The sequence below is a fragment of the Porites lutea genome, chromosome 2, assembly GCF_958299795.1.
Source record: "Porites lutea chromosome 2, jaPorLute2.1, whole genome shotgun sequence".
NCBI classification, from domain to species: Eukaryota; Metazoa; Cnidaria; class Anthozoa; order Scleractinia; family Poritidae; genus Porites; species Porites lutea.
This window is the reverse complement of record NC_133202.1, coordinates 28709050-28729346: the sequence shown is the minus strand read 5'-3', so window position 1 is coordinate 28729346 and position 20297 is coordinate 28709050. Positions and strand designations below refer to the sequence as shown.

Here is a 20297-nt window from a genome sequence, read left to right as displayed (position 1 = left end):
GACAGAAAAGGTTTCCCTTTCGTACACCTTTTTATGACAAATGGTGCCCCTTTCACGTTATCTCGATTAGAACTTTAACCATCAAACTTCAATAGAAGTAGTGGGGAGAGTTTATTGAAGTATCAATTAGATTCATCTCGTCTGATCATGTCCTTAATTCTCATGACCACTCTGTTTTATAAAGCAGTGATATTACAAGGAGAAATTTGACGCTGATCACTCTTAGGGCTTAAAGCGTTAACTGCACTGTCTTTTAAATATGAATAAAACACAAAACCAGAACGTCTTCTCAAATTTTTCACAGCCATAAAACACAATTTTTTAGCCGGCCTTTTGGGTCTTTTTACAATCCGAAAAGTCAGATGTCACTACCCTTTCATATTTTTAAGCTAGTGTGAAAAAGGGACCTCTTTCGGGCGGAGCCTCCCCGTATAGGTCATCAAAGGGAGAACCCTCCGGGGGACTGAACATTGGCCCTAGACTTGAGCAACTGGAACTATCCATGATCATGTTCTCTTAATAGACCTTCAAAGAGATTGTGCAGTCAAGTTTCATTGTTTAAATCTAAATTAAGGGGATCTTTACTTTCATTGTCTTCAGCCCGTTTCGAGAACATCTGCCAATGTTTTGGGGAAAGCCTCAAAGATTAAAAATAATCTCAAGCAATACTCAGTGATTGGGCAATTTATTTACTGTCGTGTAGTCCTACAAAGCAGCAATTCTCTTTTCATCGTCAGAAAGTTGTTTTAACTGTCTGTGGAAAGTTTTTTCCAGACCAAAGTTTGAACAATTTTTGCAAAAGATTACGTAACAATTATCCAAAAATATACAAAAATTAAAGCAAAAATTCACTTCTCTTTGCATAAAAGTGCAAAGTAATCAGCCTCGGACACAAGTCACTACAAAAAGATTGCCCTCTTAAATGCTTTCTAACTTCCATTCACAAGAAATCTTGTTCGCAAGCTATGCACCATTTGACTGGCGCTGTGGTCAGGGAGGGTTTTGACTAAACGACTAGACCTTTGATTTCTCCTTTTCTAGAGCCATAAACTTAGGGTCTTCAGACGCTGAAGGACCCCATGTCTAGTAAAAAGACTCATGATTGTGTTAGTACTGCAAACAATGTTGCACTATGAATTTTGGGTCAATTTAGTTTTCTGAGAAACTGCCCACCTACCCCTCCCCTGAGCTTACAGTAACACTTACTTCTCACTTAGGGCAAAAGGATGGCTTAGGGGAGAGGTAGGTGGGCAGTTTCCCAGTTTCCCACTGGGTGGCTGAATTTTAATTTCATGCTTTGCGAAGAACTAGGAAAAAAAACACTAATTATCACTGTCAAGTTTCACCTCAATCGCGCTTTATTGCGAAGAATTATGTTACCCGGTAAAGAAGTAACGAAATGGACTGACCTACTTTCACACGGCTAATTTTCGACCGAAACAAATTAGCTTTAATTCTTCATGTAATAAAGAAACCAGGAACGCTTTCGTTAAGTAAGTACGTCAAATAAGTTGTCATTGCAAACGCAAGTAAAATCTCCAAAACCAATATATTAACATCCTTTGATTAAATCTTAATTTGGATGCGAAAAATCGACCTTTCTTTATCTTCGCCATTAGTGTGCAGCGCATGCTTAGAGACTCATGGAGACTGCGGCGGGGTGTAGCCTTCTATGTGCCATGCTTGGTAGGGTTTCCCAGCTCTCTGAAATCACATCAAAGCAATCCACTCGGCTTGAATAAGCTTTCATCCACAACTTTTCATTCCCACCGACCAAAAACATTTGCGAGCCGATCACGCATGCGCCGCAGCCGAAACGCGGATATGGCATGTTTGGAAGTTCCAACCACTTCCTGTTGCGAAGGTCAAACATCTCCACAGAGTCCAGTGAGTAGTCGCCGAGAGTTAGCCCGCCTGCTACCACAAGCTTCTCGCCCACGGATACCACTGCACAGCGACGGCGATGGATGTTCATGGCGGGAAAAGTTTCCCACTTTTCAGTTTTCAAGTTAAGGCATTCGACTGCATTGGTAGGTCGTCCAAACGCATCCCCACCTGCCTGAAAAAATAACTTAACATTAACAGAGCAATGCTGCGTTCTACTGTATTCCAGGCGAGGTGATTCTATTCAGCAATTGAAAAGCCTTCGAAAGAAGCAGACGTCCATCTCTCAAATAATTCCGGTATCACAGCTTGTTGGAGCAGTATTTGGAGCAGTAGTTGGAGCGCCTGAAGAGTATTTCCAACAAACGCAGATGAGGTGAGCGAAGTGTCAAGCGAAGAACCACAGAGAGTTAGAAGTGAGGACTAAAGAGGCTCTATCTACAAGATCAACCACCATATTGGATTGGGAGGACGTTTGTGAACACAACGGATTACGCGGGAAAGGAATCTGAAACACATTGAAAGGCTGGCACTCTCTAACATTTCTTAACAACTATTTTTTATAATGACATTCCCATTTTCCTATCTCGAGCATTGAACTTATGAGAACTTTTGGTAAAAAGGCTGGAAAATGACGAGATAGACTATTTACAGTCAATCTTTTCTCTTTCCTTAAAACAAGGCAATTAACTGAGAAGGGATAGGGGTGGCGCGCCGCACCGCGTCTCGTCCCGCAACCCTCCTCGTCCCTCTCTTTTCATCTCAGTTCTTTCGGCAGAAAGGATTATTTAGAGGAAAAAATTCGGCAGGCAAACCGACTGCAAGCAGGCTAATGGAGAGATGAATTTAGCTCGTCTTTCGGATTTCGGATAGGTGTCTCTCGTTACTTCCCATCAAGATCATACTTTTTCATGTACTCCCTACCCCTTTCGACGCCTGCTACGCAGGCTATTCTTTATGATACCCTATAGCTAAAAAAGGTAATGGTTTAACGTACCACAGCAAAGTAATCCCCAACAATAGCTCCTCCACACTTGGTGCGCGCTGTTGGCATAGAAGGGGCTTTCAGCCATTTCTCTGTCTTGATGTCAAATACTTCTACAGAATTAAGCTCTTTGTTGTTGAACCCTCCTGCTACCACAAGGCGAGCTCGCGATTTATCCGTGACACCACAGGGGTATGCGCGAGGGGTTACCATGGGAGCCAGTTTTCTCCACGCAGATTCCTTCCAATCAAACAGTGATACGCTATCAAGGGGCCTCTTGCTGTAAAATATGAGATTAAAATGATAGTACGATACCCTAGTGGATGTGTTACAACGACAGGTAACAGGACAAAAGGCATCGAGCTTACGGATCCCGCGATAGCAAAAATATGACACGTTCACGTTGTAATTGACAACTTCTTTGCACTAAATCAAGCCAGTTTTAATTTATGCGATCTGTCACAGCAGCCAAATTTATGCCCTCGTCCAAGGTAGTTTTTTACGGCTGTCTCAAGGGTTCGAGGGCAACCGTTGCTGCAATCGGTTCGCCTGATGTGTGTAAAGAAGGCTTGTGGTATCAGTAGGAAACCAGCAAGTTAAAAAAACGTACTCGTGTCTCGCAGTTTTAAGGGACTAAATTATTTCTGGATCAGTTTTGGGTGAATCTAGATTCCAAATCAGCAACATTATAAAAAAACTCGAAAAATGATACTTTTAAGTCCTGACGATGCTACGTTTTCTACGTTACATATATTATACTCAACGGATGCATTCATAAGGAGCAGAGCCTCGAGCAGAGCCTCCACTTTCGTGAGAAAACTTTAGTGACTACTGTAAAAATTTCTTGGATTCTGGAATTCGGATTCCCTTGCATGAGGCGACTTACAAGTGGGGAGACTTTAAAGCGGATGTTTACGGTATCAGGATTAAGACTGGTAGAAAAATAACAGGTACCCCAAGCTCACGGGTGAGAATCGTTGTTGCGTAAGAGAAATATTGTAAAGGTTTGTATCGTTGTTAATGGGGTAAAAATTAGTAATAAAAATACATCAGAATTTCTTACCTAGTGTCCTTGTCTAAATTTATGGTGTTTTCTTTGCATTTCTGGCTGTTTAAGGGCGATTCCAGCGAGTTTTAGTTTTGCCGTTGTTCGTTATATCGGCCAAAAATGCTACAAAAACACCATAAATTTAGACAAGGACACAACGTAAGAAATTCTGATGTATTTTTATTACTATTTTTGACCCCTAAAGCACGACCGCTCAAATACCCATACATGCCCTTATTAATAATATTTTTGTCACGCAACAATGCATTCGCACTCGTGAGCTTGGGGTACCTGTGGAAAAATAAAAGCTTCTGGCCTCACTTTGCAGAACCTCCAGCAGTAATAAGAGCGCTTCCATAAGCTCCCGCGGCCAGGCTGTTGCATTCCACTGGCATTGGGGGAAGGTCCGCCCATGTGCCGGTGTTGAGACAAAAGGCTTCTACGGCATCCATCTCAAAGCGCCCCTCGTAGCCCCCACAGCATACTATGACGTCACCTCTGAAGGAGGTGTAGTCAACTTGATATGTACCGTTGACGATCTCTTGGGCCATCATTAGACTTCTTTCAGTGATCTGGAAAAGAGGACTGGAAGTGAGTAAGATCACTGAGCGATCTCTATGGATCACTGTCGACCCCTGACCCCAGTGGTGATGACGCTATCCACTTGATAAAGGGGTTATCTAGAGTGAATAAGTATCAGGAAAACCCAGCTTATCCAGTGATTAATGCTATTCACCTTTTGAAGACTTACAACAACTGGAGTCTGGTCGATCAGTGATGATCCTGAATTGTCGCTTGTAATATGCTTATCAATGGCGAGTAAGCTTTTAATATAATCGTCCTTAAGTAATAGAAAATTCTAGGGATATTTGCTTCTCCGAACAGACATTTAAAAAAAAAACAGTCGTTGGGTGCCCTGTCAAAGCGTTGCCAGAGAACACAACTTAACACTTTGTAAAAAAAACTTTTCTTGGAAGACTAAACTGGAACTTTAAAACTAAAAATAATAGCTTTAAAACCAACTCAATTTTTTAAGAGGTTGAGGTCATTTTAAATAAATAGAAGACGAATTTAAATGTCAGACCCGCTGCCAGTTTCAGTAAAGCAAGGGAGGCAGCTGCAAAAATTTTGAAGATTCTTGGCGTGCGTCACGAGAAAGGTTCAAAAAGTAAATGCCTAAGCTGGGGCAAGACATTGAAAAATTGTTGTTATTTTTCCTGATATTTCATCAGTAAGAATTGTTAGTTTGAAAAAGAGCTTTGAAAGGGATTGTTTAATTCTTTCTTTTATGAAAAACTCTTAGTATTTATTACGGTAAATTTAACGTGGGAGGAGTTTCATCTGAGAGAATTCGCAATTCAAATGCAGTTTTTTTCTATTTTGACAAGGGCCTTAAAATTCGGAGAGCTTATGGGGGGACGATATATCACAGTATTTAAAAAAATCAAAAAAACAATAATAGAGTATAAGACACATTATCTCTTTTTTGCGATTAATGATCAAGATACGAAAAATATATGCTACTGATATAAGCTATGATGTGAAGTATATGAAATAATTCATTTTTCTTTGATATAAGCTAGCTGTCAGTGTTAATTAATTAAGATGCAAATTCGCCAGCAGTGACCAGCTTTGAGATATTTCAAGTTCTTGTACTGATTCCCTCTGGTGTTAAGCAATTTTCTTTTAGGAACGCACAACGATGAGTTAGCGGAAATAAGACATTTTCGAGTGTATCAGATGCACAATTGGTTTCGCGACCGCTTGTTGCAATAATTATTCCTTGAATATCGTTCCTGCTGTTACACACTGAACGAAGAAGTAACTTCACTTAACAAACCAAGACTGGTTTTAGATTAAGCTCAGTTAAAATAACAGAACTACGATGGCAAGAGTCCATACACTCAGCTGTATACCACTCTGACCCAACGCCAATATCTCTCAGTAACGGAAAATACTACTAAACAGTTCGGTAAAGTACAGCTGAAAAAGGCTGTAAAATCTAAGAGGTCATTGAGACACCATTTGTAGGAGAAGGCTTATAAAAAAAATCTGTCGTCGAAAACATCACAAATATAAATTTCTCGAAGAGAAAATGCGAAATCGAGGGCCAGGTTTTTAACCCTCGCAGAACATGACATTTCACTGGAATTTTAATATAAGGCGCTTTCCCACAGATTAATCTCGAAAAACATGGCAGAAAGTAACCGGATTTATCTATTCAGTAGAGCGAGACAACATTGCTTGTAATCGTCAACAACAACAAAAAATAAATGTATACTCACTTGCTTGCAGATCGATGAGTTCAACCCTGGTAAGCCTGCTAATTTATTCTGCGTAGAAACAAAACCAAAATTCAATTTCCCGTTTGCTCTCGATAGGCTACACAACCTTGCTGACGGTGTAAACAATATTGCTGACTGTCTGTCAGTAGCCGAAAGCGATTCCGTCGATTTATTGCCAACAACCAACGGACATTTTTATGGCGACATACCAGGAGAGTTTATTGAGAAGTTAAAATTGGCAAGACACACTCCAAGACAATTTGCTAAGCTCGCTTTCGCAGTGCATTAGATTCAAGATCATTTGCATGACAGGAGCGGAATAAAGCTGTCTTTTGCGAGAAAATAAATTTGCATATCCAAGGATACACTTGAGAATACTTAATGACAGCCTAGTTACTTGTGTATACATTTATATTGATTTAATTCAAATGACGGTTACCATTGTAAGCGTTGTTTGCATAATCCAGTTTGGAAGGCCCATCGACAAACAAATTATCACCTTTAAAGGTAACCGGTCACTTCGCCCCCAAGTCATTTCTCCCCGGTTACTTAACCCCCTATTTTCGAGTCAATTAGTGCGCTTCAAATGTTATGTTCCTCGTTCTGTAAGCCGTAAAGCAAAACAAGCGCGCTTCAAATGTAGTATTCCTCGTTCTTTAAGCCACACACCAAAACAAGCAAGCTTGAAATATAATATTGCTCGCTCCAAAATAGGGGGCTTAGTATACGGGGTGGAATGACTTGGGGGAAATGACCGTAAAGCGCTTTAAAATGACATGCTCGGGTCTCTACAGCAGTTTGAGTTTAATTAGTTCCATAACAGTGAGTGTTTTGAGAACCATGAAAAAACGGAAAGAGAGAGAGAAAAAAAAACAAATAATAAGGTGCGTCCCTTTTAAGAAAAAATGGCGCACCAGGTCACCGTGTACCGTAAAAGATAACAGATATCTCGAAATTACTATCTGTTTTGACAGACTGACCATTTCCGAACACAAACTAGTTCTTCTTTCGCGAAGAGAGAAAACACGACGAAATTGTTTATTCAGAGTCATAGAAAGGAATCCTTTTCAATGGCCTTTATAAGTCTTTAGAATCGAATTTCCTTTATTGCAGAGCAATGTCCAAGGATAAAATATTGTTAAAAATATCGGAATATTAACGCGCGTTGATCAGGTTTGAGTATTTACGCTTCGATCCCGTGACCTGTCACGTGACATTTAACACGGTGATGACATTCCTGAAGGTTTTTTCTCGTTCCCAGAGGTCTGAGAACGAGATTGATGTGATTTCTTTGCATTGTAAAAGAATGTCTCGTCTTAGTTTAGACAACCCTAAAGCGTCCATTGCAGCTGTAAAATATTTCAAGCGAGCAGATACGCTACGTGTAGTCGCCATCTTGATTTTGAACAACAACAATACCTTTTATTCACCTTGTACTTAATTAATTACATACTCACGTGAAAGAGAAAAAAATATATATTTATTTGTACTTAATAAGGCCTGGAGCTGAAATAATCCTAAGATTTTCTAGCCAGTTCTCCAGAATTTAAAGTTTTAGAGAATTGAGATAGAATTTATTTCCAAAGAAGCAGTTTTAAAATACAATGTATTAAGAAAGAAAGAGTATATGCTTAAGTTATGTTAACTATGTTGTTCTGACAGCAAATAAGGTTTCAATTGTTTCAATTGTTTTTGAAAGCAGCAGCGCCGGAAAAGAGTTTAAAAAGCGCGATCAAGGACGAAAGAAAAGACTTGCTTGTGCACCACCTGAGCGAATTCGAGTGCTACGCGCTAAGCGTCCCCAGGATAAGGTACCAGGCCCCAGCAAGCTGTTAAAAGGGTGGGTAGCGCAATCCACTGGTTAAATCTCTATCCGGATATCCACTTGATAACGCAATTGGTTTCTCTAATCCGCTGGATAGAGATATCCCGGCGTTTGAACAACAGACTGAATAAATAGCCACTTTCAACCCTGGTTAGGGTGCGGTTAATACCGGTCAAGCATTGGTTACTTTCTGTTTTATATTCCGCACTGGTGTTTTCCCTTTACTAATATGTAGCCTGAATAGATAAGCGCCTTATCACGCCTTTTCCTTGCCCTTAATGCCCCGCTAGAGACCGTTTACAGGCTGTGCGGATCGATAACGAGATGAAATCTATAACCGGCCTAAGAGATAAGAAACCAGTAAGAATCTTCTACTGCCTAACTCCTGGCTAACCGCACATCTCTTGTATTAAATTCCCTAAAGGATTTATAACTTAACTTTGTAAGTTGTTTAATTCGTTTCCTTTGGTTTGTTTACCTCTTGGGCAAATACTCTTTCATAAAAATAATTCTATAGCAACCCAAGACGACAAACAGTATCTGATAGACTGTAGATGGAAAGATCAATTTCCGGCGATGATTTGGAGGTATCACTTACGGAATAAGATCTAGAATGAACCACAAACAACAAAAGGAAATTGTTTAGACTAACGTATATACACGAAATGTGGAGGCGTGGTTGTTAAGAAGTTAACACCTCGATCGACCTTGATTGAGGGCTGTGTATAGGTACCCTTTAAGCCTTGCCGTCGCGTTGTTTCCTTCGATAAGAAACTAGCTTTGCTCCACTATGACTCAGTATACATGTATATATAAATGGGTGGGGAACGGAAAGGTTTTCCGTCTAAAAGGCGAGAAGGAATATTCTTGGGTGTTCAAACCATATAAATCAAGTTAAGCTATAACCGCCTGGACCTCCTTGCACCAGGGGGAACTCCCATATGAAAATTGCGGGATGCTCTTCGTCTCGCCTAGCTTCTAATTTGCAGTGTTCGAACCTTTTTAGGGTGTTCAGGACGACAAGGCAGTATTTTTACGAAAAGAGGTATCGCTTAAGGCTTAACCTACGCCAGAGCGAGATGAGATGAAGACTAAGGCGCTTTTAAAATGGACCCGTCGTAGAAGATTCTCCCACCCCCCGCCTCATCCCTCGCCCCACCGCCACCCGGGCTCCTTGGCTCAGTCATATAAACGCCTTAGTTAGTTCTTGCGGTTCTTGGGACGAACAAACGAGCTTTGGATTTAAATTGCAGAGACAATGAAAATACAGAAGATCTGCAATCAGGCAAAAATCCTGCATTTCCGGTCGGACAACACCCTGCCCGGGCCCCGTCAGTCCCGTTTACCAACAGAGCACCCGTCCCTTCTGGGAAGGTCTTGTGGTGTTCCTCTTGGGATTTACAAAGAAGTTTTGTTTGTTTTTGTTTGTCATGAACAAATTGGAAAGAAATCAACACCAAAGCTGGAGAAAGATTGGTCACTAGGTAAAAGAGCATGAGCATAAATGAAGTCACTTTAAAAAAGATAATATGATTTTGACGGTGTCATTTATGTTCTAAAGTCACCCTGAGTATATTTCGAACTGATTATACCTTACCCCTGCCCTGACTCATTTTCTAGAATTTTGAATCAATGAAGTTTGAACATATTGCTTTAAACCAGTAAAAGGCGCAAACCGTGAATAATATTTTCAATTTTATGCCATAATTTCCGCGTGTACGTGATTTGTGGCCTCATGTGGCACCGTCTCTGGAAGATTTGCTTCTACGATGGCTTCTCGAAGCTTGGCCCAAAATAAACAGCTCGATACAGCATGCACTTTGTCTACAAACCCTTACTGAAATAATTTTATCGCATGAATAAGATATGTAATGTTGTAGATTAGGAAGTAACAGTAAAGTTGTAACGTTTCGGTGCGGTCTGTAACTATAAAACAATTTGTAACGGTTTATGTGATCACTGACCATTGTGACTGAGTGACTCCACAACAATCAGAAATGGTTAGAAATCTCAGAAAGGTATGAAAGTTTCATTAAAGCATAATTCACGTTTTCGACGTTCCAAGAAGTCTCGTGTTAATTCACTTACATTCTGGTGGTAGAGATTCTGCCCAATAATGAAGAAATCTTGAATCCGCTTTTCCAAAGTCACAGCATGAAGGTTCTCTTACCTTGTAATCTAAATCCCATGACCTTTCAATGGATTACCACAAGTGTTGATAATTTACTGTCTATCAGCAGGGTTCAGGAGTTGCAATTTAACCCGCGCGGGGTCACATGTAGGCTGTACACAGACCTTGTTTTATTTTTTTCCAGGGTGTAAGCCATGAAAGATATTTTTTCAGTGTAGGAAGGTGTATTTCTCCTGATTTACACACTGAAAAAAAAATTAAAAAAAGAAGTCTATTTTCTTCTTTCCCCAACCCTACCCCCTTGCACTGGCGGTCAATAAATCCCCCGCGGTTTATTTGTTATCAAATTCAGTTTTGAAGCAAGGGGGTGGGGGAATTATGGGTGATTTGGTTTAGGTAAGTTTTTTTTTCTCCAAACCTCTAGTGATAGATCGATTTTTTCCCTGACATACAACGGTGTAAAACTTTTTTTCCAGGGGTATAAGCCATGAAAGATATTTTTTCAGTGCAGGAAGGTGTATTTCTCCTGATATATACACACTGCCCCCATCCCTTAAAAAAATGATGATGATGATGCTGATGATGATGATGACGATGATAATGATGATGTTAATGATAAAAAATAGATAAGTGAAAACAAATAAAATAGAAAATAGGGATAAACATTTTTACCCAGTGGGCTTGCCAATTTCTTGCCCAAAGTGAAACTAAAACCCCATTTACACGGGCTAAAAACATCGGCATGGCACGCCAAATTTTTGGCACCGTTCCTCGTTTACCCGTGCCGCGGGAGGTAGTCTCGGCACCCCTAAAATTTTGAGCACTGGTGCCACATTATATGTGGGACCTATACGTTTACACGTCGAAAATTGGGAGTGCCGTGCCTTAAAATCGTCAGCACGGTGCCAAAAATTTGGCGTGCCGTGCCGACTTTTTTAGCGCGTGTAAATGGGGTTTAAATAACCCACATCCCAGTCCTTAAAAGGTCAAATAGCGATTCTGGACAGCCAGGGAGGCGACCGAAGAGGTTCTGGCCTACGTTCGCCTGACTAAAAAGGGTCTCAATGGGGTTAACCATCAGCTGTCAAACGGCCTAAGATTTAACCTTCAAAATGGTAATTATTTTTTTACCGTCAACCGTCAAAACGCCAAGGTATTTTAAATCTCACTTTTTCAGCTGATCTTCATGGACCTCTGGCTCCTGAAGAATATCTAAACTGAAAAAACCATTTCCCATGTTGTCAAAAACACTCTCTCTAGACATTACAAGGCCTTACAATTGCTTACTCTAAAAATATTTCGAAATTATTCAAGTGAAAGGCTAAGACAACGCCCAGACTGGCAGCAAGTAACATTTTAAAATTTATGCAGAAGTTAATATTTACCTAAACTCTTGAACTAGTTCCACCAACTAACCATCAACTCTCAACCGTCCAAAGCTCTAAAATTTAACCGTCAACTGTCGAAATTGGAAAAAAATAACCGTCAACCGTCAAAGCTACCGTCAAAGTCGCGAGACTTGTGACGTTAAAAAAGTTGAGTCGATCAGTCGAGAAAGTCTAGAACGCCCTTTAAATTACACTTTTTAAATCAAAATCAGTCGGATTGTCCAACAAATTTGAATCAGGCGTTTTTAGGGGAGCTATTGGGGAGTTACTATTTCGAGGAACGAAACCCTTGTCCCCAGGGATTGCCCTTACCAGCTAGCGTTCCCATGATTCTTAGAGGTGCGTCTAAAACTGTCTAAAGCAGGATCTTTTTTTAAATCTTTATCTCGTTATAATTTGGCTGTACTGTTGCCACGGTATATTTGTATCAGTTTTATACCTTTTAAATAATTTTGAGCGAGAATATCTATCTTTGACAATATCAAGAGTAGTAGGTAACTTTAAATAATGAAATAATGACCTCCCCCATCAGCAAGGCACTGGTGGTTCAGTGGTAGAATTCTCGCCTGCCACGCGGGAGGCCCGGGTTCGATTCCCGGCCAGTGCAAGCTTACATTTTTTTTCTTCTTCTTCTTCTTATTCTCCTCCTCTTTCCCACATTCTAGGAGTGTTAGTACAGAAATTCATCTATTAATTTATTTGTTTTCGTACTTAACTTAAAAAAAAAAAAAATTAAATTGTATCACGATGCAACAGTTCAACCACAGGCAACCCAACCCGAGTATGCGCGTCATTTAATAGAGAGACGTTCAGACTGACGTTTACGGCAAACGGCAGTTTCAAGTTCGGAAGTTCATTAGAAGAATACCTAAAATGCATTCCAAAACCACAATGAATTGGTTTTGGCTCCATTCAACCCTATACCAATAATATTGCAGAAGGCTGTTCCAGTCATTTAGATTGTGGGGACATTGCAAAGAGGGGTGAGTAGGAAAAACAGCAGGGAGGCGGGTGGGGCAGAGAGTAAGAGCATCTTTAGGAGGAGCCAACAACGATGCAAGCACAGTTACTGACAGGCTAGGAATCCCGGGGGGGTACTTTAGGAATTTCTGTGCCGCTGGGACCCTGGAACCCTTAACCTATTCCAGAGCTAGTTCAGCTAAATTTTGCTACCCTATACTAGAGTAAACTCCCCAAATCCCCCCTATCCTAGAGAAGCTGTTTCCCTCATCTAGATAAAATCTTCAACAAACCGATCAGTTTCCTGAAAAATGATACCCTATTCTAGACCCAAATGTTCTGCTTTATATACCCTATCCTAGAGTAAACTGCTTGAAAACCATACCCTTCACAGCGGCACATACCTATATAGCCCATATATGGCAGTACCCCACCCCGGACCAGGAATATTGGTATTCATGGTATTTTAATACCATTTCAGGGCATAGCTAGTTGAGAGGACAGGGTTGACATCGTTGACATCAGGGTTAGCCAAGATTTTGTTTATATGCACAGTATTTATACTACTACATGAGAAATTGCTGCAATTTGATTGGCTTAGAGCAGTGGTATTTCAGCTTAATTCGAAATATCTACATGTGAAAATTACAACCTTTTGCGGGTACTACTATAAACAAATAATAGCATGATTTGTACGTGATATTTGCATTAATAACACTGGGTGTATGGTTTACTATACTCCTTTTAGTTTTGGATACTTGAGGAAAATGTTGGGAAATTTGTTTACTTCCAGGGAGCATTTTTGGTTTGGATGTGAAGGTAATGGTAACCACTACCCCCCCCCCCCCCCCCCTGGTGGACACTGTGACTGTTTATTTCAACAATCTATTAGGGTTTTTCTTGTCCAATCTTCTATATTTACTACCATTTAATGTACAGAAAGGCCCCATTGAAAGCTAGGGTGATAGCATATTATTTCCATTGTTGTGGAAAATGTACAGAAATAAATATCCTTGGCCTATAAAAGAACAAAATTTGACTAACTTAAATGATATTGAATAATGCAATGAATTGATTTTTGTTTCATCCCATTAAAACTTAATCAACAGAATAAAAAGAAAATCAATTAAGTTATTGCTTTTGCACTAAAGTGAGGATAGTTATCTCTGGAGTGGAACCAATTCGCAAAGGTATGCCATAAAAATATGTTCCAGAGGAAACATAAACATAGGTTTCTTTGTGCTTGTAAAGACCAGCAAAGAAGGGATTAAATAGGTAAATAGGTATGTGCATAGGAAAGAACTGCCCTCCGTGAGTGTGACCTGACAATATGAGATCAATATCTGAAAACTGGTTCAACGCTTGTTGTGCAGCCTTTGGCTGGTGAGCTAGTAAGATTGTTGGGTATTTTGCACTTTTTCCACTGAGAGCCTTTGATAGCTTCATACCATGGTCTTCATAACTACAAACAAAATAAGATACAACAACATCAAATATTTTTCTTTAGAAAAGAGTTAGAGTAGGGCAAACATACAGTGTTGCTCCTGGGCACATTATGCTGAGCAAGCGTCAATGGATAATTAGGTACATGTGAAGCATTTCTAAAAATTTAAAAGTTTAAGATGGAATCCATCAGGAAATGGACAAAAACCTTGTACCAGAATAATTTAAACAACACCACATTCTTTTTTACATTTTTTAAGGGCTATAGATGTACTTAGTTATCTGTAATAACACCAAAGAAAATTTCTTGTGGGAGCCTGAGAAAACGAATGTCAAATTTCATTTAATGACATCTTACACATGAAATTTTCAGAATTTTGCCTGTGTTTTCACAATTCTTGTGAAATTTGACATTTATTTTCTCGGGCTCCCTTGAGAAATAGTCTTTGGTGTTATTGCAGATAATAAATTACATCTATAGCCCTTGACAAATGTAAAAAAGAATGCAGTATTGTTTAAATTTTTCTCGTACAAGGTTTTTGTCCACTGCCAAGTTGAAATTACTCAATTTCCTGATGGATTCCATCTTAATTGTTTGACAATGCAAATGGCCTTCTCTATCAAGAAAGATTCTAGTTAGGATCCAGGCATATTACTACCATGGTAACCTGACATTACACTTCTCCTCTCTATGTACAAGTATTATTTTACAGGGAGATTGATTTATCTTACCTCAACCTATCAGCTTCTACATCATCTACCCCTGCAAGGTATATCTTGTCTTCTGGATTAGTTGGGCTTCTTATCAGGACATGTGAATTATGGAGAGGATGAATTCCAAACTTCTTTAGTTCATGTAACCATGCCTCAGCATCTCCAGTGAAATATTCATGATTTCCTGTGAAAATGACCTTTTGCTCAGTATGACAATGAGTTATCACTGCTTTGTTGCTACTAAATGGGTGAAATACAGTCAGACCTCTCCACAATGGCCACCTCAGGGACAGAAGAAGGTGGTTGTTGTGGAGGGGGGGGGGGGGGAGCTGCCATATATGGGCTATATAGGTGTGTGCCACTGTGAAGGGTATGGTTTTCAAGCAGTTTACTCTAGGATAGGGTATATAAATCAGAGCGTTTGGCTCTAGAATAGGGTATCATTTTTCAGGAAACTGATCAGTTGGTTGAAGATTTTATCTAGACTAGGTACACAGCTACTCTAGGATAGGGGGATTTGGGGAGTTTACTCTAGTATAGGGTAGCAAAATTCAGCTGCACTAGCTCTGGTAAAGGTTAAGGGTACCAGGGTCCCAGCGGCACATCCCCACCAAGAAATTCCTAAAGTGCCCCCCCCCCCCCCCTGGGAAGGGGCATTACGGGGAGGTAGGGGTGTAATATAACAATTTTTCTTATGGAGTTCAACATGTTTATTGTGTCAAAGTTCATGCTTACTGTATCCCATAATGGTAATCCAATCATAGATTTTGTGTATAGATTAATGAATACACAAAAACCTTGAATAATATTTTGAATCAAAATTTTAACGTGAGAAAACGAGCAAGAGAATTTATGTTTACTGCAGCAGTATAAATGACATGATCATATATGACTGACACGATTAATCATCCATGCGCCATGTGGATCAAATTTCATGACTATTCTTGACTTTTTTATCAGTCAATAAAAAAAACTGGCCATTGTTGAGGGGTTATTTTGGCAGTTGGGGACATGCTTTAGTGGCCATTGCCATTGTAGAGAGGTGGCCGTTGTAGAGAAGTTTAAAGGAGCTGTGTCATGAAATTCAGCCAAATTACGAAATTACAAAATGCCCGTTAAATTAAGAGAAACAAAAAAATAACAGCTTAAAACTTTAAAGGAAGGTTAAGACAACATAACAGAAACAACAGATGCCACGGATGGGCAAAACTGAAGAAGATTGAAACGGATTGAAATTAGGGTTTTTGAAAACTGTTCAGCCTAACAGTTTATCAAAGTTGATCCCTGCATGCTGCTTGCAACTTCCAAAATAATGCTCAGGAGACATATTTGTTTGTCACGGATCTCTGATTTTTGTCATTTACACGTAATTTCTTTGCTTACTTCAAAGTTCCATAGCGATTGAGGGCGAATAATTGGCAAAATTGAACAAAATGAACTGGACTGCCATGACACAACCCCTTTAAACAAGAGTCATTGTCCCGCCGGGACAAAAAAAGTGGCTGTTGTAGAGAGGTGCCCAGTGTGGAGGGGTGGCTGTTAGTGGAGGTTTGACTGTAGACATGTCCACTGGTTTTTTCAGCTTTTGACATGGACAAGTTTAGGAAAATTCATTGACATCACTGGAAAAAGCACTTTAAAATTAGTAAACTTGCCAACTTGGGTGGGGCAACGTTGTGCTCTCTACCATATAAACACCTGTAAAAATTTCAAGACTTTGAGGAGCTATATCTTTTATAATTTTCAACAAATCTCTTTAAACTTAGTAATCTTACTAATTTAAAGGTGCCCTTTCCAGCAAAGTCAACAAATTTTCCCTCACTTCATGTCAAAAGGTGAACAAAACCATGGAAAGGCCTATTACCAGTAGGTGGACCATGAATTCAAAGACATGGGAGGCAGTTGTAAGGAGCAGGGGAAAGGGGTTGGAAAACTGCAAAACTGCACAGAAAAATTATAATTAAAAAAAAAATACACACTGAAAAAAACTTTGAAAACCACATAGTTATATTAACTGCATTTCTCAAGGGCACACCTTAATAACAAGAGAGTGAGGCTCCAATAAAGTTTGTGTCTATTGGAGGCTAATAGTCTTGAGATTGGGGGATTGTATCTAGCGGAAGGGCAGGTTCCCTGATATAAACTCCAACTGTCATAGAGAGGACTGACCTTCAGCAGAGATTTCTTTTTGACCATAATTGAAACAAACACTGGGCAGAAAGCTATATGGCCAAGATTTCCATACAGCCCCATACATTTATTATGCATAATGTTTCCACCTACTCATTTTACTGTATTTGTATGAAATACAGTGGAAGCTTTAATGAGCGGACACCCTCAGGCTGTGAAAAAGGTGTCCGTAGCTTAGCTAGCCGCTTATGAGGCCCTGCTAGGGTAAATTCCGACAAGTGACATGGCCCAAAAAGTAGCGACAGTGCGTAAAATGAAATTGCGACAAGAGACAACCTCCCTTGGCCAAATTGTGACAGTGATGGCAAAGCCGACAATAAGAGACAAGCATTTATAAACATCGACACGAAACGTTTTAAAATTCAGACGGGCGCCATAGGACCCCCCCCCCCCCCCCCCCCTGGCAGGGCCTTGCTTATGGGAATAAAGAGTTTGTATGGGAGTTGGAAAAAAGTAGAGTAAGTATAGTAGAGTCTGCATAGGAGAGCTTTCCACTGTAGTATGAAATTGCTGCATTCATAATAAATGTATGGAGTTGTACAGAAATCTTCCCAACTTGGTTTACCTGTGACAAAGAAAACTCCATATCTCGAACTCAACTTCTTGAGTGGTAAAACAACTTGTTTTAATTTCTCCACAGTGGAATCAACGAGATCCCCAGTGATTACTACAATATCTGGCTTAATCATCAAAACCCTGTTTACCACTCGCTCAAGATCAGCGCTTCCAACCATGGGTCCAAGGTGAATATCGGAGAGCTGGACAATTGTTGTGCCATAAAACGACGGTGGCAGTTTAGCTAGAGGAATAGTCTCCCCTACAACAGAAGGTCCTTTTGATGCCGCAGACAGACCATGGATACACAGAAAAATTGAAACTGCGGAAGCTAAAACAGCCTTCCACTTATTTGCATTGGGAAAACGGCACTTGAAAAACCACAAAATCGTGAAAATAGCGCTAAGGAAACAGAGGTTGAAGAATAACAGAATGACAAGCCCTAGACACGTAAAAGCTACTCTGGTGATGAAAAAAGGTTCGCGTCCGATCGACAATCTTGAAACAGGAATGCTGAAAAATGACAGGGCAACAATTATAACGAGAAAAGCATAGGAAAGCCAATGAACTACAAGTAAAGTTTTGGAGTCTGTTCGTCTAGAGGGAAGCAAGACTGTTAGGTTGATCCAAACGAAACGCGTAACGGCGCACATGAGCATGAAAAAGATAAGGATTATTTGAATCCTAAATAAGACCATTTTCCTCTGGGGTTTTAGATCCAGAAGTGAGGTCCCTGCCATGGTTGTTGCCAACAACACCCCGATACCTCCAAGTACACGAAGCATTTTCATTTCCGCCATAACTTGACGATAAATTTTCTAAGCGGGAAGCCGTTGTGATGATAGAAGATGATAGAAGATTGTAAACACCTGTGCATACAGCGACTCTGGTTACGAGATTGCCGCCATCTTGGATTATTTGACGAGCGATCTGGGGAGAGAAAGTCGAAGTGTCGAGTGATGGTAAGATGGCGGGTGGTAAGCCGGGTGGTCGGGTATAAGTCGGGTATTCGTCGGGTCCCTTTTAACCTAGCCTGTTCCAGGCTCCGAGATAGTCGGGTCCGCGGGGATTGAGAAAGGGCGAACATGAAAATAAAACGGGAGGAAACTGGGGAAAAGGAAGGGCGGCGGTGTCCCAGTGATATGGGCATCCCTGCGTTCTGGGCATCCCCATTCCCAAAACCCTAGTGTTATGTATCGGTGAAATCGAAGCGTCAACACCCCCCCCCCCCCCACGGGCAAACCCCCGGGCATTTGACTTTTTTGAAAATTATTGTTCAAATTCCCCCCTACCTGGGCAAAAATGCCGTTCAAATGCCCCACACTAGGGTCCATTCAGGTGATAAAAAATCCCCCCACCCCAGGGACCTTTCACAAGCACAAAAATGACAGAAGGACGGCGGAAACGCCTTCAGTTGTCGAACAAAATCTTTATAAATATACCAAAATTGAGAAACACCGTTAGCGTATTTACTAGGAACAAAAGTCTCGTGCAAAGCGGCGGAAATCGCTGCTACAAGGTCACTGGATGCTCAGGTTTTCTTCATCATGCAACATACGAAGCGTTCTATAAGAAAAGATCCCACCTATTGAGATCGCTACATCATGACCATTTCACTGACATGCATCATCGCTCCCCTTAATAATAATAATAACATTTATTTATACCGCGCAAATTCAACTATACAGTTTTCAAATGCGCCTTACAATTAAAGGTCTAAAAATATACCTTACAATTAAAGATCTAAAAACATACCGTAAAAAAAAAAAAAAAAAGAATTACAAACATTACAACATTATATCAGAAAAGGCTTTAGTGAAGGGTGTGCCAGCATACGAGTGCTCTTGGACGCTACTCCTGGTCGAGTAGTCAGGCTGATTTGATGACGGGTCAATTCTATCCAGCTTTGAGCGAATGTCATCGATCTTTTGTGTAAAGAATCTCCCAAAATCATTAGCAAGCATAGCAGGGTCAGAGTGTTTGGGGTATTGTTCCTGTGACGACCCTCCTAGCAATGCACTGGCCGTCTTGAAAAGCTTTCTCTGATCACAATCGTTTTCATAAATAAGATTGAAATAATAGTCACGCCTTACTTGCTCGATCACGTGATTTGTATGATTGCATGCCTTGATCAATTTTACCCTGTCTGACTCGAGCCGTGTCCTTCGCCATATTCTTCATTCCGTCTACGTAAACGCTTGGCTTCCTTGATTTCGTTATTGAACCAAGGAGCCCACGGACGAACCGTGATAGTCTTCTTCTGAAGTGGAGCATGTTTATCTAAAAGGCTGGTCATGGTTGAACCGTAACAGGAAACAAGGTCTGTAAGTACAACGGGTGGGTCCTGGCATAGTCTCGATTTCCTGAGATCATCCTTGAACGCTTTAATGTCAATAGCCTTAGTCTTCCGGTAGCAGACCTCCTTAACAGTTGTAGCCGGCATACGGAGAGTTAGTTCAGAAAGAACAGTGCAATGATCTGACAAAAAACTGTCAGAGATGGGTGGGGTCTGAACAAGGCCATCCAGGTCCCTTGTAATGATCAAGTCTAAAGAGTGTCCAGAACGGTGAGTTGGTGTAATCAAATGTTGTGTCAGCCCCCTGCACTCCAGGAGATCTAAAAACTTTAGATCCCTTATTAATTAACATACTTACAATAGGTCAAAGTAGTTGACCTGAGCTTTTTGTTTTATTTCATTTGAATCGCCGTTATAGGTATTGTCTTCATCAGGCTCCTGATTTCATTGTAAACACAACAATAAAATACATTCATACATTCAAAGCCTGAATCCAATATTAAAAAAAAATAAAATTTAAATACTTCAAATACGGCACAAAGCTTGTTTAAGCCCTTTCCTCGTAACCAGTTGGCCACAAAGGCACAATCTTT

At 40.4% G+C, this 20297-nt stretch overlaps 2 protein-coding genes and 1 non-coding gene across 4 annotated transcripts; 1 reads left to right on the top strand and 2 right to left on the bottom strand.

Annotated features, from left to right (window-relative positions):
• Positions 1-1331: 1331 nt before the first annotated feature.
• Positions 1332-10231, bottom strand: LOC140926804 (uncharacterized). 2 transcript variants are annotated; one of them, XM_073376494.1, is made up of 5 exons: positions 10116-10231; positions 6203-6250; positions 4239-4489; positions 2882-3149; positions 1336-2059 (listed from the first exon to the last, which is right to left on the bottom strand). In XM_073376494.1, exons 3-5 carry the CDS (start codon positions 4469-4471, stop codon positions 1634-1636), a joined length of 927 nt encoding a protein of 308 aa, XP_073232595.1. In that variant the 5' UTR covers positions 4472-4489; positions 6203-6250; positions 10116-10231; the 3' UTR covers positions 1336-1633. The 2 variants fall into 2 exon arrangements, with proteins under 2 accessions (XP_073232596.1, XP_073232595.1); XM_073376495.1 differs by lacking the exon at positions 6203-6250 and having other exon boundaries at positions 1332-2059.
• A 1851-nt stretch (positions 10232-12082) lies between these two features.
• Positions 12083-12153, top strand: Trnag-gcc (transfer RNA glycine (anticodon GCC)). The gene has a single exon. It is a non-coding gene; the product is annotated as a tRNA-Gly (tRNA).
• A 1278-nt stretch (positions 12154-13431) lies between these two features.
• On the bottom strand, positions 13432-18322 carry LOC140926803 (transmembrane protein with metallophosphoesterase domain-like). The gene is made up of 3 exons (XM_073376493.1): positions 17419-18322; positions 14682-14847; positions 13432-13968 (listed from the first exon to the last, which is right to left on the bottom strand). Exons 1-3 carry the CDS (start codon positions 18206-18208, stop codon positions 13638-13640), a joined length of 1287 nt encoding a protein of 428 aa, XP_073232594.1. The 5' UTR covers positions 18209-18322; the 3' UTR covers positions 13432-13637.
• Positions 18323-20297: the final 1975 nt, after the last annotated feature.